This window comes from Lepidochelys olivacea (assembly GCF_965140295.1).
Source record: "Lepidochelys olivacea isolate rLepOli2 genome assembly, chromosome: 14".
In the NCBI taxonomy this organism is placed as follows: domain Eukaryota; kingdom Metazoa; phylum Chordata; order Testudines; family Cheloniidae; genus Lepidochelys; species Lepidochelys olivacea.
The window spans coordinates 2,767,957-2,783,567 of NC_140424.1; the positions used below are offsets into that span (position 1 = coordinate 2,767,957).

The 15,611-nt window shown below is 51.4% G+C and overlaps 1 protein-coding gene across 5 annotated transcripts in view; it reads left to right on the forward strand.

Moving 5' to 3' along the window:
* The window catches only part of BAIAP2 (BAR/IMD domain containing adaptor protein 2), an 87,886-nt gene extending 72,312 nt beyond the window's left edge, over window positions 1-15,574 (forward strand). Inside the window, exons 12-15 of one of the 5 annotated variants that reach the window (XM_084646769.1) lie at window positions 618-783; window positions 3,983-4,017; window positions 7,363-7,406; window positions 12,149-15,574. In XM_084646769.1, coding sequence (XP_084502895.1) covers window positions 618-783; window positions 3,983-4,017; window positions 7,363-7,390 — 229 coding nt within the window. In that variant the 3' untranslated portion in view covers window positions 7,391-7,406; window positions 12,149-15,574. Of the gene's footprint in view, window positions 1-617; window positions 784-2,036; window positions 2,447-3,982; window positions 4,018-5,057; window positions 7,342-7,362; window positions 7,407-12,148 lie in introns of those variants that run through there. The other 4 variants (XM_084646766.1, XM_084646768.1, XM_084646767.1 and 1 more) reach the window with 4 other exon arrangements.
* Window positions 15,575-15,611: the final 37 nt, after the last annotated feature.

Below are 15,611 nucleotides of genomic sequence, written 5' to 3' on the forward strand. Positions count from 1 at the left end.
GAGCTGGTCTCCATGCCCCAGTGGGGTTTAGCTGTGGATTCTGAGTGGTATCCGTGGTGTCGGCTGCATTAGAAATGCCTTTAAAAGGATTACAGTGTGGGAGGTTGTGATTTCCCTGCCCATTACTGCTAAACAGAAGGGGAGCCCTGATACAGGGAAGGCTGAGAACCACTGGATTAGTGTTATCTGCTGGAGAAGTGACTGACTGTAGAGGAGAAACCAGCTCTCCCAGAAGAGCTTGGTGTATGCTCCAAAGCTTGTCTGTGTCTGTCTCTCTCTCTCTCTCTCACCAACAGAAGTGGGTCTAATAAAAGAGATTCTCACCTACCTTATCTCTCTAATTCCCTGGGCCCAACATGGCTACAGCAGCCCTGCATGTCTGCATAGAACTCGGTCACAATTGTGAAAGATAAATAATTGCCACTGGTTAGTGAGCGTCTAGGATAAAATGTGCCACGTGACTTCGCTGTGCTCCCTGCTTGAGGCCCCCGTGACACCTGGGCTGCTGCGCTAAATATATGGCTAGCACCAGTGCCACTGGGCAGGGTCCCGGGGAGCCCAGCAGTGGCAGGGCAAGCGTGGGTGGCGGTTGATTTTATTATTTTTCCTGTTTGTAGCTTGCAACAAGGGAAAAGCAGCAGCACCGGCAACCTGCTGGATAAGGACGACATCGCCATCCCGCCGCCAGACTACGCTGTGTCCTCATCACGGGTCTTCCCCCCACAGCCTGTTGGCACTTTCAAACAGAGACCATACAGCATGGCAGTGCCTGCCTTCTCCCAGGTGAGGTGCTGGGAGCCCAGGGGGATGGGTAGCCTGTGGCTGCCGAGAGCAAGTACACGTTAATCACTTCGTCATTGCTGGCAGCTGGGGAGCAGCTCGCTCCAGGGGGAGAGCTGCATGGAGAGCAGACGTTCTGGAGTATGGCGGGGCGGGGCGGGGGAGAGTTATACTGAGCAGCCCTTGAGTGCAGTGAGAAATGGCTTTAACAGCAGCGGTGTGACTTGTGCGGGTAGGGGCGAAGCTGTCACGTTAGCGCATGTTGCTGCCCTCCATCAGTAGTGTGTTTTCCCTTGGGGATGCGGGAGTTGTACCCGATGGTTTCCGTTCACAATAGACACTCTTGGGCGCTTTTGAAAATTTCACCAAGTCCCATTTTCATACATGACTTGGGAGCCTAAATACTATTGACTTTTGATGAGCCTTTGGCTCCCATGGGCCAGATTTTTAAAGGTATTTAGGTGCTGAACTTCTATTGAAATAATGGGAATTAGGCACCTAAATACCATTAAAAATCTGGCCCAAAGTCACTTTTCAAAATGGGGCCTAGGCTCCTAACTCTTTTAGGCCCTCTTGGACATTGTTGTTCTGGCCTTAACTAAATAAGGGGCATGGTTGCATTTGGAGAAAACACTTGGGGAAGGGTTTTAAAAAACAAACAAACCCCAAAAGCATCAACACAGCCTTTCTCCTACCCCCATCTTCAGGCAGCTTCAGGCTGTTGAATCCCCATTTAATGTAGCAAATCAGACAATGATTTCCAGACTCCTTTCTGCAGCCGCTGTGGGTCACTATATTAATCCAGGGCAGTGTTCCTGCGTGCCTTTAGCTCTGCTCTAGGTACGGGCACCTGCCTCAACCTGTTGGCTTGCTCTCATTGGCTGTTCAGATGTGCCCACAAAGGATGGGCATGTGGAATGCCGGTCAGCTGGGAAGAGGGAATGCACTAAACCAGGGAACGTAGGGAGTGCACCCCCAAGGAGACAACCTGTGCCAGTTTTCTCCCCGTACTGAACAGAGTGGCCTTCCCTGGGTTCTGTAATGTGCAGCAGTGAGTGGGATGAGAGTTTTACTTACTGGCGTCTGTGTGGCCCTCGTACTGGTGGGAGCCCTGGCTTTTGCACCATGAAGAGTGGAAGTAAATGTGCTGAACTCTGGGAGGGTTTTAATTTTATTTTAAATGTTTTACTTTGATGTTGGCCTATTGCAAATGAATGAGGGTTACTCTCCAACAGGCCTGTGTTCATTATTTATAGGACTACCTTATGCCCTATGGTTGTGCAATTAAAGAATACTCCCGTGGCCTGTGCCAACTGCCATCTGCTCACTACAAGCCTTACACTAGGTCAACTGTAAGTCCAAACGAAAGCGATGTTTCCATTGGGGTTTACCAGCCTTGGCTGTTTTTGCCAGATTCTTTGTAGCTTACTCAGGGCTCCATGATCTTTCTCCTTCCAGTCCCTCTCTGAGGGGAACTAAAAAACTCTCCCTTCAAAACTTACAGTGGGAGAGAAAAGCCAAAGTGACTGGAGAAGATGAGCCAATTGGCTGACTTGGAGAAGATGGGTGAGACACACAGAATGGCACAAAATGGCAGCATAAACTCCCAATCGACAACACTTGCTGCTTCCATGAGAGCCTCCCACCAGAAATGAGTTCCTCACGGGTCGTATCCATAGATTTTTTTTTTTTTTTTTTTTTTTTTTTTTTTGAGGTGAAGAAAGCCCCTAGGGCTCCAGCCCAGCCCCACCCGAGACCAGCAGTTACATTAGCAAGGGGCTGTGACAAGAGCTTTAAAGAACTCCTGAGATGAGTAAGTTGATCCTTTGTCCTTGCTGGACAGAGCAGCATGAGACCACGTAGGGTTGTGAGGCAGGAAATTCTAGGCGGGGAGTTGGGGTTGGTATTCGTAGTCAAGAGGTAACTAGGCAGAATGGCCGCATCAGGCCAGGGACACAGGGCAGGGTTTTGACTTGAGAAAAACCAACCTCTCGGTTCAGAACCACCCTCCCCCAGCTTCCTGGGCCATGTCTGAATTACCGTGGGTCCTGGGCACTGACATGCCCAGCAGGCCCCGCAAACTGACTAAAAAATAATCATTCTGTTACTTGACTGGAACAGACGAGAAGCAAGCGTTGACGTTCAGTAGATCTGAGGCTGGCTCCAGCATGGGGCCACGCAGCGCCAGCTGCCACAGCCAGACTGCAAGTCCCAGGATGGGCCAAGCTTCCCAAGTCTGAAATCTGCCCCTTCTTGAGGCAGTGAGCAGGGGACTGGCCTGTTCACTCCTGGGCCACTCCAAAAGGAGCTTGCGAAGGGCTATGCCCAAGCTGGGAAACAGCCCTACTTCTGTGCCTGCAGCTGACGCAGAGTGGGGGAACAGCCTCGCATCTTGCTAGCTGGAGCCAGGTGAGCTGAACGAGGAACTGGCTCTTTGCAGGGGTGTTTGGCGAGGAGAGAGATTTGTATCTCAAATAATGTGTTCCCGGACTGGCCAGAGCCTGCTTCTCAGATCCCAGGGACCTGGGTAGCAGGTGCAGGACTCATTGGTCTTGACTCATAACCCAGAGCTACTGCAGTCTCCTCTGCCGGCCCCCCTTCTCCCGCTGCCTGGATCCTGGCACCCTGCATGGAATGGCCAGGGTGCCCTGCACCAGAGTGTCCCATCCATCTCTTCCACAGAAGGCTGTAGGCTGCCGCTTTCTGTCCTCCCCGGCCACCCACAGCATCATGCTATTCAGTACCAGTCCAAGCAGCCGACAGCCCGCAGCGCTGCAATTTCTGGTGGGATTCGGTTACGAGAGAAACACATTTTTCACAGACCATGTCACCAGTGTGTGCCTAACTTCTTCTTTTGTCCCTTTCAAAGTGCGTGTGACGCTCCTTGATAGCTACGGGATCTCTGCAGCAAGGTGGAGCTGGACAGCAGGAGCTAGATTCCCTCTGCCTTTGCTGTAACCCGCCTTGTGTAAAGTTACACACTCTGCAGAGAAGAGTGTCACTTTACTCCATGATGCATTAAACCTCATTTAAATCACCTTCATCACTATCCACTTTCTAATACCCAGATGCTTCGGCTCTGAGCCTGAAAGCCATCGGGGCCCAGTGCATTTGCTTCTGTTCTTGTGTCCTTCCAGTGCCATCTAATGGCAAAGCCTGTCTCTCTGCCGTCTCACGGTTGGTTTCTCTTTTTCTCCCTTAGGGTCTTGAGGACTATGGGACGAGAGGTGGAAGCAGGTAAGCCTCTCTATTTCACATCGTGTTCAATAAAGTGAATCGTAATGTTCAGAGTGCTGGATACAGCAAACAACGCTGCAGTATCCCTTGGCAGGATGCATTCTGGGAGGTGGGTATACATTGGCACTCAGGTGGTGCAAGTAGGTGATGCTAGATGTGGCAGTTTAGAAGTATACAGAGTTAATGATGGAGTTGGATAATTTTAGGTGTTAATCAATCTGAATTTGTCATCTCTGAGCATGGGGCGACCAAGAGTCTCTTAGAGTCCAAACGTATCTAGCTTGTCGGCCTGTTCCAAGGACAGCTGTGGCCTCTCCCAGGGTCACTACTTGGCTCAGAGACTCTGGATCAGATGAGGAGTTCTCGTTTCTCAAAAGCAGGCTAAGCTGAAGGGAACATCAGCACAGCCAACTTCACATGCCACTGGTTCAAACTGGGGCAGCCTTACTCTAGGAACGTCCAGTATCTTCTCTTGGTACTTTCCCCTCTCGAAACTCACTCCACTCTCTCACCCCGATGGGGACTCAGCCCAAACTAGAACAGAATGGGAAGGTCTGTCTCCAAAATGCAGGCCCTCCTGCCTGCGTTCGGAACGCTCTCATTGCTAGAGGAAATGCAGCCTCTTGCCCTGGGATTGGGGTTCGTTAGTTTGAGCCCTGCATTGGTGGGAGGACCTGAAATATTTCTAAATAAAAATAGAAGAAACCTCCCACTTTTTTGTCATGTTGTGAGTGAAATGGCAACCTGTTGTGATGAGTAGGATCTGAACCTGAACGCCAGGGCTGCATGTGGTTCCTCTCCCTCGCTGGGGAACACCCAGAGAAGTCGAGCATGGAGAGCTCTCGAGATGGTTCGCTTTAAGCAAAAGTGTATTGCGCTCTGTGTTCTCAGCCCCCTGCTTTAGGGAAGTTGTAGGGTAAAGTGAGGACTAACCTGAGCTCCAGAAAAGGGATACTGCATTGCAATAAGCTTGTTGTCCATCTGACGCTCTTTGCAGTGAAGTGCAGTCTGGCAGTCTTCCTGTGCTTTCTATTCCACAGTGGCAATGGCACTTTGGTATCCACTGTCTGAGGACACCTGACTAGAAATGGCAACTGCTGCTTTGAAGAGCTTTCTGCTTCTTTCCCTCTTTTCTTTTCTCCTTTTATACTTCTTCTTAGTTTGGATTTTTAACTCTTGTGATCATCCAAGGAAACCATGGTGCTGCTACCTTCCCCTCCCTGATGTTTACAATGCCCTTGTTTTGTGAAGCCTTTCAGAGCGGAAACTGCCAAACTGTGTGTGCTAATTTTTGGAGCAGCCTGGATGCAGTTTACAGTTACTGGGCAGAACCAGTTTTTGTACTTTGTGAATGTTCAAAGATGCACTATCCCTTTTCTGAGGCTTAACATGAGCCACACTGTATTAACAAAATAGAAGAAACCATTTCCAACACTGAACAAATACGCATGGCCTATGGTATACGTACTGTTACTTTAACTATCTTTTCCACTTCATTCAGATGCCAATTTCCTGTTTGTATGGGGAAGGCAGGTGTAGACGCCAGAGAGGTTTGGTCATTTCCCTCTCTGGGTGGCATCCACTTTAACTCAACCAAACTTTACAAGGTTGCTTTAAGAAAAGTGGATAGTGCTGAGGTTTAGACCTCAGATAGAAATAGTTGGTTCTTGGTGGGGGTTGGACAGTTACTCTGCTCCATCTAATTAAACCACCAGGGCTGACTCAACCAGCATTGTTGGAAGGTTCATTCTTTCTTTTGTTGTATATTTTGTAGCGAGGTATTGTTACCTCACGCTCGTGCTCTGGGGGATAAATCATGGTATTATGCAGCTTGCCAGAGCAATCCAAAGACTTTTTGCATTTTGAAATTGGACTTTAAAAAACAACTGTGTGTTGGTTTGGTTTTTCTTGGGGTGGTGTGGGGGGGAGAAGAATTCCAGTGTTTAACTTCCTAAATCCTGTCAATCTTCTTTGTGTGTCTTGATAACTTCAGAGACAAACACGGTAGGATTGGAATTAATGGCTACTGGTATTGCTTCTTCAATCACTGAGTGCGGAGAAGTCAGTAAGTGGCTCACACCCAGAGTACAGACTTAACCCTTTCAGTTCCGGTGAAAGTCTTCTTCATTGCAAAGCTGTACACACTTCCTCTTTCTGTGATTTTTAAAACCTCTTTACATGCCTGTTTACTAGGACATTGCTGGCAATATACACATACACACATATATATACATACACACACACACACACACACAGAAAAGGGGTTTTTTTTGTTTTCTATAATAGACTATGGGCATATGTAGTAAGAACCTCCTGTGTTGATGTCATAATTTTGCTAAAGATTTTTAATCCAGGATATTCCGTGCTAAATGAATGAATGTAGAAAATTAGCAAAACTTGTATGAAGATTGTAAAGTGCTGAAAACCTTTTTTAAAAGCTGAAGAGAAATGTGCCCTGTACTGAGTTATTGTTTGAATAAAAGTTTTATTTATTGCATTGAGTTGGGCCTTGGTGGTTTTTTCAGCTTTCCTGCCTATATCACTGACCAATCACCAAACTGCCTCTGCCATATTTTTTTTCCCATTCCCCATGATATTGGAGGGCCAGAAAATGACTTTTCTCCTTGCCCAGTTTCTCTGGTCAGTTTTCAGGTCTGGCAGCTTGCATTAAAGTCCATTGCTGAATGAAAGCAGCTGCAACAGTGTTTAAATGCATAGTCCCGATGCTAAGCCAGTGTCTTGATTTGTCTTGAAAGACTCGCTGTTGCAAGTGAATGGCTTGCTGATCTCCAGTACAGGATAAACCTAGAATTAGTTGCTTTGCAATATGGCTTGTGTGTAATACCACAAAACCAAATGCAGCTCTTTCCAAACTGCATTTGGGTGTCACTCAGGAGGTTTGAATGCTGTTAATTGAAAGTAAATGGTCCTATTTTTTTTTTCCTCTGCAAACTTAAATGAAGGGGAAAGTCTGAGTTCTGAGAAGAGTCCAGTGCAGGGTGGGAATGCTGCAGGGTAACTTTCCCATGGCTGACATGTAGAGGATCTAACTTAATTGTAATCTTCACGAGGGGGTTGTGATGAGGAAGAGTTTGTGTTTTAAGAGTTTGTATCAGTGATAATTATTAATAACAAATACAACTTTTTCTTTTTTGCATCCTGTGTCTCAAGAAGCATGTTAACCCAGCCAGTAACATCTCCTGGGAGTGGAGCAAATCTCAGGGGAGCAGCCGGCTCCCAGCCTAGCTGCTTCTCTCCTTAACCAAATACCCTTTTTATTTCTCACTAAGGCTGCTGTGTGCGTATTAAACACATCCTACAAACTGCCTTTTGTTTCCATTACAGCCCCGATGTTGAAGTGGCCAGGTTTTGATGTCCCTGACTAGTTAGTAAGTTCACAGTTTTATGTGCCAAACCCCTCGTTCTTGCAGTGCTATGTACTGACTGGCCCGAAGCCGGGGGCCCAGCACCATACTAATGAACTGATGAGGGAGGGAGAAAAATGGGTCACTGATGGTCACAGTGAGCAGATCAATCAGTGCAAACACTGGACGGGCACTGACTTGTCCTTCACCAATGTCCATGGCCAGGCAATGCCAGTCAGTTCAGAGCACAGCTCCTCACTTGCACCTGAACCCATTGGTGGAAGCTTCTCTGCCTCCCTGGGGCTCCTGAAATGGATTCCTATTCCTACACTGTCATTCCGTATAAAGCTCCATGTGCCCGTTTCTCTAGCCACACCTATATCTGCACGGCTCGATGCATAGCACCTGCCCCATCTCCCCCCCTCCCTCCCGCACTGCTGGGGCAGGACAGGTGCAGCATTCTGGTTTCATGCTTCCGTGTCTGGGCAATGAGCATCATTGGCCTATTCCTGCTTTTTAGAATTCTCCCCTTTAAATAATGACCCACCTTGGTTTTAGGTTTTCAGTGAGTCCCAGCGTCGTCGTCTGTCACTGGGTCACGTTGACTTTCACCGCATCAGACGCACCTCTGGTGATTGGCACTTTATTGCTGTTTTGCACGGTCTTTTCCCCGGCGTCTGACATGTAGGGTTAGAAAACCTACATTATCAGTAGTTAAATAGGGGGTGGTCATAGCGTTAATGTTCATTGCCCTCCACTCTGCAGAGCTGCGGGTCAGCATTGTGACCATTAGTTTGGTAGCCTCCATCTAGTCCTGGATGCCTGATTGGTGGCCTTTTGTTCAGCAGTTGCCAAGGCCTGTTGTATTCGTGGGTCCTGGAGGCTAGTAGTGAGCAGCATTGGCGGGAGGGCAGGGGAGGTTTCCTTGCATAGCACCTGCTGGTTTAAGCCTCTTCCAGAAGCTCCACTCTCACCCCAGATACCTTTTTGCACTTCCCCCCCCTAATCCTGAAGTTCTTTTTTGAGTCTGAGATTTGGGGAGGGGGGCGGGTGCTGCAGGCTCTGATCCACCTCTCTGCTTTGCCAGAACAAAGAGAGTTAAATAATCCCTGGTGAGTCAGTAAGTCACCTTTTCATTTCTTTCATGTGAAATCAATTCTCCAGCATCCTAGGAAAAAAGTAAACTGAGAATCTGCATAAATTAGGTGGGAAACGAATCGCTTTGGCTTGAAAACAGGGAGTTTAATCTTCTCGCCGGAAACCAAGCCACGATGTAAAGCGGAGAGCTGGTGCTGTACCAGGCAGCTGGGCCTTGGGGAGAGGAGCGATTACCCTTCCCGTAGCACTGCTGGAAGGCTGAGCCACTGTTCCTGGGTTAGTGCTGGGGTCTGAAGCTCTGGATTTTAAACAGAGACTTCGTACTAGTAGTGTGTTGGCCAGCAAGGCCTCTACCCTGCTCTCTGGCCCAGGGAGCACTGGGCCAGCTGCTGACTCATGTGTTTGCTTGGTGAGTGTGGGGATAACCCAGAGAATCACAGTGAGAAAGGGAGGGCCAGATCCCTGCTCCTATAGCCTCCTCCCCCACCCCCCTGTATTTCTCCGCCTTAATCAAACTGTTCTGTCCTGGGTTTCCTGAACCCCACCCCCCTACACGCACGCACTCCAGCCCACCTGACCCCTATGGGGACCGTTCAGGATGCTTCTCCTTAGGTTACATTTTGCTAGACCGAGTGTTTCAAGACACTGAGGGCATGCAGGGAGCCGCAGTGAAACCCTGGAGCACCGGCTTTAAAAGGGGGGGAGGAGCAGAGGACCAGCACCACAGAAAGGCTCCAGCTCTTGCTTTGCAGCCAGGCTGGGAGTGTTACCGAGCAAGACTTTAAGGGGACCCTCCAAGGCTCCTTGCCTGCAGCCAGGGCCTCTGGGCACAGAAGTGCAGCCCTCAGAGCTGAGAGGAGTTGCAATTCACAGGAAGCAACTCAACATTCAGATACTCCGAAAGTAAGCTCCTTAAAGATCCCTCCCCCTCCACCAGGAACCTCTCTCGTGGCTTCGTGCTGAGCGGTCTCTGTGCCCCAGTGAGAGACGCTGCTCCTGGGTGCCTCACCACTCCAGCAGCCCTAGGAGATTGAAGGCAGCATTTGCTCTTTAGCAAGTAACTGTTGAGCCTAAAATTGTTGAACTGTGCCAAGTTTTAACCTCACTTGTGCTTTTCCCCCCATGTTTGCCTCACCCAGCCTGACTGTCAAACAAGAATAGGATCTCTGGTCAACACCCTCAGCACCATGTACGGGTACATCTACACCATGGGGGGAAACCCCATAGCAGCCTCTCTTAGCACCCAGGTGTACAGCTGCAAGCTTCTGCTACGGCCCTAAAACTAACTGAGGAGATGTTCCAGCTCGGGCTCTGAAGCCTGCGGGGAAGGGTGGGGGCAGACCACCTTGGCCCATGGGCTCAGCAGGGGGGACTAGTCAATTTGCAGAGTGGAAGGGAGAAGAGCCCTGGTCTGGAACGGGGAACAAGTGGCAGGACAGAGCTGGTTGGGGGTGGGGGTGGGGTGCAGCTGCATGCAAAGAGCTCCTTGGAGCTGCCCTAGCATTTACATCCTAAAGTGCATCCCAAACCTGTCGGCCTCTGGCAGCCCTGCACATACCCAAGGGGTGCGGCCACCGGGTGTGGGAAGCAGCCCATGGGGGTCTGTGCACTGCAGTAGCTTCTCTTCATCCCCTCAGAGCTGTACGTTGTCCTCCACCCAGGCATGCTTCAGTGGGAGTTGTCCTGACCTTCTCTTTGATTTCCCCCCCCCCCCCACTGGTGCCAAAGGGGTTGGAAGCCAAAGGGTGTAATAAAGTAGGGGAGCAGCCTGTCCTCTTGGGGGAGGGTCTCCTGGATTAGCCTGAGTGGCCTTGCCTTTAGGGGGGCAGGAGCAGGAATGACCCAAGGTAGAGGGTTCAGTTGAGGTCAGCATCTCCTGAGCAAGCGGGCAGGAGGTGTGGCTGTTCTCTCCGCTCCTTGGGTGGTGGTCAGCTAGTTGCATTCCTGACGGATCCTACCCAGCCATGACTCGTGTCTCCTCTAAGCCTGGTAGGAGAATGTGTTTGATGCTGTCTGTCTGCAGAGCTGTTGTCAGTAATGTACTGTGGTGTAGGATTCCCCTTCTCCCTCTCCTCCCCCCCCCCCCCCGGTGGTCTGCAGATACTGACTGGCTCAGGGGCAGGAGCAGACAAAGGCCCTGGGATGGGGTAGGTGGGGCCCCGAGGACGCTTCCTTTTTCCTTGAGGGTATTTTTGCGCTGCTGTTTTCAGAGCCAATCTGTATTTTGCTTTATTAATCTCCTGTGCTCTTTCCTAGTGCTGGCCAGGCTGAGGAGCCATCCAGGGGGAAAATGGTCCAGGCTAAGGGCCCCCTCCCCCGTGCTCTGGCTGACTCCTCTCCTCCACCTGCTTCTCTGCACAGACTCCTCGGCCTGTTCAGGGGGTGCCCAGAGCTGATGCAGTTGGGGGAGTGAGCTGAAAATCCCAGGTGGGGGGGTCTCCAGAGCTCCAGGAAGGGGAGGCCTGCTGAGGGCGTGAGCACCCTACTTGGTTATCAAGTAGTTGCAAGGTCAATACAAGTGCCAGGGGTTAATAAATCAGGATCATGAATACGCATCTGCCAGCCTGCTGTGCGTATAAGATGTAATACACAGCATTTGTGTCTTTGAAGCGTTAACTAAGCTGCGTTTCTTTTGTGTGGCTAAAGGACTGTAACTGGAATGTCTTTGTTTAAATGTCTGGTCCGACCAAATTTAAGGTGTCTCCTTTCATGCCACCTCCCCTTGCAAATCTCAGCTCAGCTGATGTGAAACTCCCAGATCATGTGCCAAGATAAATCAGTGAGCTTCCTCCAGCTGGCTTGTCTGGGTGGAAACCACCATCCTTCCTGCTGCAATGAGGCTTAGTTGAGCTCTGACTACCCTCCAAGAGTCTGTCCTGTGCGCAGTGATAACTAGCTGCGGTACAGACTCCTCAATCTCCTAAATTTCCTCTCTGCCATCACAATTGTCACACTCCTGGGGGCTGAGATCAGGTAGAATGTCACTGTAATCCCTCAGCTTCTCTGTTAAAGGAACATGGGTCTGTACTTCCAGGAGTCCTGATCTTAATGCATGGAAGGGGTCATTGGTTGGTGTTTGGGGCTTCCCCCAGCTCCCTGGAATCTGAAGGAGAGGGGGTTTCAGCCTTTAGGGTTTTAAAAATAGCCTGGACAAGTAGGAGTATCATAGGAACCAATCCTGCACTCCCCAGATCACCTCAAAACTTTTCTCTGTCTCTAAATGCTGAGAGGAGCTTCCCTCTCCCAAGTACAAACCCCCCATGCTAGAAATCTCTGTGACAATCCAGCGCTGTAGCGTTAGCCCTAAGGGGTTTTTCTTGTTCGAGGAAGCAGAGTAAGTCCATTCACCCATTTCTTACAGAAGTGCCACCCAGTGGGTGAGCGAGGTGAGGCGGAAAGAACCTGCCATGCTGGGCCTCGGTATGTTCCGCTCACACACGCTGTGCGGTTAGGTTTCGAATACGCTAAAAGCAAAGCCAGCCAGGCAGGAGCGTGTGCCCAGCCTGTCACCTGCTGCAGTGTTTGCTGCTCTCAAAGCCCACGCAGCCTAGGGAAAGCTGTGTGTGCCTCACCAGGTTGTCTCTCTTGCTGTCCTATTGTACTAGCTGTCCTGCTCCGTGGATACACTCCTCCGCCCCGCTGACCTGTGCCTTCCTGTCTCTCTGCAGAAATCCTTTTGCCAACATCCAGCTGAAACCAACAGTGACCAACGACAGGTCAGCTCCCTTCATCAGCTGATCCCTGGGATTGCTGGAGCCAGCAAGCACCTCCCGCCTGCACTGCTGTATCTGACCCACTATAGCCTCCTTGTTTGCAAGTCTGTCTTTCCAGAACTTTATGTTTAGGCTGCATTTACACCTGCTACTGCTGCGTGGAAGCCAAGGGCTAAAGCTGGTGTTTTGATGGAGTCTCCTCTAGAGCCAGTGTATTCAGCGCAAGGGGGTTAAACTCTGTTACCGTTCGTTCCAGGTGTGGAAGGAACAGCAGTCCCAGCCCTGGATTCCCAGCCTGTATCTTCCCACCCTGTTCAGTTCTCCTGAGGTTTAGTGATGGACTATCTCCTACATGGAGCAAGATACAGGGCAGGGCAGTGTAACCCTCACCCCAGCCCTCTAAAAGGATGTCTGCAGGGCAACTGGGACAGAGACTCCTGGCCTAGGCCCACGGCCTTACACACTACCCCTAGTGGTGTGGGTCAGGTCTACGCAGCTTGTGCTAGCATAAGCCTTATTAACACCCCCCTGTGGAGCCGGGTGGACAGGGCTCGTGTCTCCCTGCAGTGTAGACACAGCCAAGGTTTGCGGAACCCACCTTGATGCTGTTTAGAGCTGACGAGGGCAGTGAGTGGCTAAGCCTTGGCCCCTTCCCTTCTTCGGGCCTGCAGCCATTCTTAGCCCGTGGAACAGCGGAGCCATGCAAAGCGCCGGTGTCCTCCCTCACCCTGCTGCTCAGGGCTCAGGGCTGGCTAGCACGGCTCAGCTGCTCCCAGGCAGGCCTGCTGAACTTCAGCTAAACAGTTGCAATGGGTTTTACACTCAATGCACCTGGTGCAATCTGTATTTTATTTAGCTCTGTCAGGTACTATTCACCCTAGAACACCCCCTAGGCAGAGGCGACCAGTAATACTCACCCTCTTACCGGTAGTGCCAGAGACCTGCAAGACCCAAGCTGCAGCTGCAGCCAGCTTTCGGGGCTGAAGGCGGGAGGGTCTGTGTGACTTGAAAGGTGCTGGGCTGCAAACATTCCAAGTCCCTGAGGCCACCCCCCCTGCTAGTAGCTACTTCCCCAGGTGTCACTAGTGTCTGCCTTCCAGGCCCCTATAAGTGACTGGCTGAGAACTTGGGGCAGCTGTAGACCAATGCTTCCAGGGCCTGGTTCTGGTCCCAAGCCCAGGCTCCTCTCGCAAGTGCTTGGTGTATGTTTTAGAAGAGCAGGTGTCAGGCTCTTTACTGAGAAACCTCTGTCTTAGCTGAGCTCTCTTCCCCCTTGTTTGTTACTAAGATCGCTGCTGCTCAGATAGTGCCTCTCTGCCCTCAGCTCGGCGTAGACATCGCAGCTCCACCCCAGAGCTTGCGCCAAGGGTCCTGTGGAGCAGCAGCCTTCTGTCCTTCCTAAAGGATGAGGGAGGAGAAAGGGGGGGAAGAAAGCGTGACCAGGACCTGCAGCGGGCCTGGGTCGTTCCCTGCCTTGCTCCATCACAGGCCAGATTAGAAATCAGGGCAGGAAGCCCAGACAGTGCCTGTGGCAGGGGTTGCCCTCTTCAGTGTTTGTCCATTTGCACTTTTTTTAAAATGGCTAGATCGCAGAGCATGAGGGCTGCCGGTGCTTTACGGCGCTGTACAGTTAGCCCCTGATCCGCTTACGCCGCATAGCGAACGAAACCAAATGCAGAGTCCAGTGTTCGTATTTTTATATAAAGGAAAGTATGTTGGACCACTCTAATCGATGGCTGCTTGCTGCAGCCGCTCTGAGCCCTTCGCCCCACCTAGGAACGCTGGCTTAGTTCTCCGCTGTTGGCCATAGCTTCTCTTCTCTAAGCTGGAGGAGACATCTCACTGAAGGCAGGGGGAGCTCCTGAGCCCTGCAGTGGGCCCCAAGCTGCAGTTACTCCCCAGGCTGCCTTGCACGGCTGTGGGTGAAGCTGGATGGCACTGCCCTGGGGGGTTAAATCTGTCCAATGGTGTCGTCTCAAACTCTCCCATCTGCTCTTCGCGCCGCTGCGCACTGCGACTTCCCCCGCTTTTCAGCGGCATCAGTGAGGGCTCGGGCGGGCTCCTCTCACTGAGGTGACGCGAGGCCATAACGCTGTCGCTCAGAGGTATGAAGACTCCCTGGTGCCCGAGGGCTGCTGTTTAAACCGGCCTAACCCCTCAAGACAGTGGTGCTAGGGAACAGCCTCAGCAACGCATTACAGCTGCCCCCCTGCGGCAGGCTGAGCCTAGACAAGCCCTGAGACTGCACTGCTCTGAACCAGGCGCCCATGCAGTGCCAAGCACAAATACAACACCCTGGAAACTACCAGGGGCAGCACAAGTGACCGGCCTCAGTTTTCTGCTGTCCTAGTCCTCTCTGGGCCTGGTCCCTGCACCCAGTCCTTGCTCACTTGGTCATTTTCCTGCTCCATGAGTGAAGTTCTGCCAGGCTGCAGCCCTGCAGATGCAGTAACTGGCTCATGTGGGCCAAGGCCAGATAAAGGCATAAGCAATATTGTCCCCGGTTTAGGGCTGCAACTGCTAGAGGCCTAGGATGAGCCCAGCATCTTGTCCATGAGCGCTGAAAATGTAAAGGAGTGGTGCTGATGCTTGCCTGAGTGTGCAGGCAGCCTGAACCAATCGATGTGAGCTGCCCACTCCAGCTTAACTCTGCCACCCCCTGGGGACAGCTCCAGCCGTGGTGTGCCTGAGGCCCCATATTGCCTTAATTCCTCCCTGGGTGGCCCAAAGACTCAGAACTGCTGCGCAAATGGGCCCTGAGTGAACTTGAACCTGGCCTCCCAGAAATCATGGGACCAAGGAGCTTGGCGCAGCTATGGGGCTCTGCTGGGACACGCCCCATCCTAATGGCGCTGGGCGTGGGTCTTTTGTCCTGGAGCTTTCCATATGGTGCCCACCATCACGCTGTGCCTTCCTGTGGTGTGAGCGAGAGGGTTTGTGCACAGCATCCGGCACTGCAGTCACTGGCCCACAGGCTCGGAGCCTAGCCAAATCGTGATGTCGTTACCCAGGACTGGTCACTGCTCCCCTCCCAACAGTGCGAATGCACTGGATCCCGTGCACATGGGTGAACCCACGTGCCAGTGAGGGCTGAGGGCTGCTTTCATGGTGGTTCATCATGGCACTGCCTGGCCTACTCCCAGCACTTGTTCAAACCCTCCCAGACAAGCTGCCTCGCCTGGAGGAGCCTGCTTAGCCTGAGCGCTTTGAACTTGGGCAACCAAGCTTCGCTTCTCAACCAGCATGGCCCGGTAGAGGTGCTAGGCCACCGCTCTGGCTGCTTCCCTGCGCTTTCTAGTCAGGCTAGCAGCTGCACCATGTACCCTGAAATTGCTATTTTTCGAAAAGTAATTTATGAGCAATAAACCCCACAAATCCTTGGCCTTGGTGCATGACTCTTCTTTTCCGCGTGAAATTG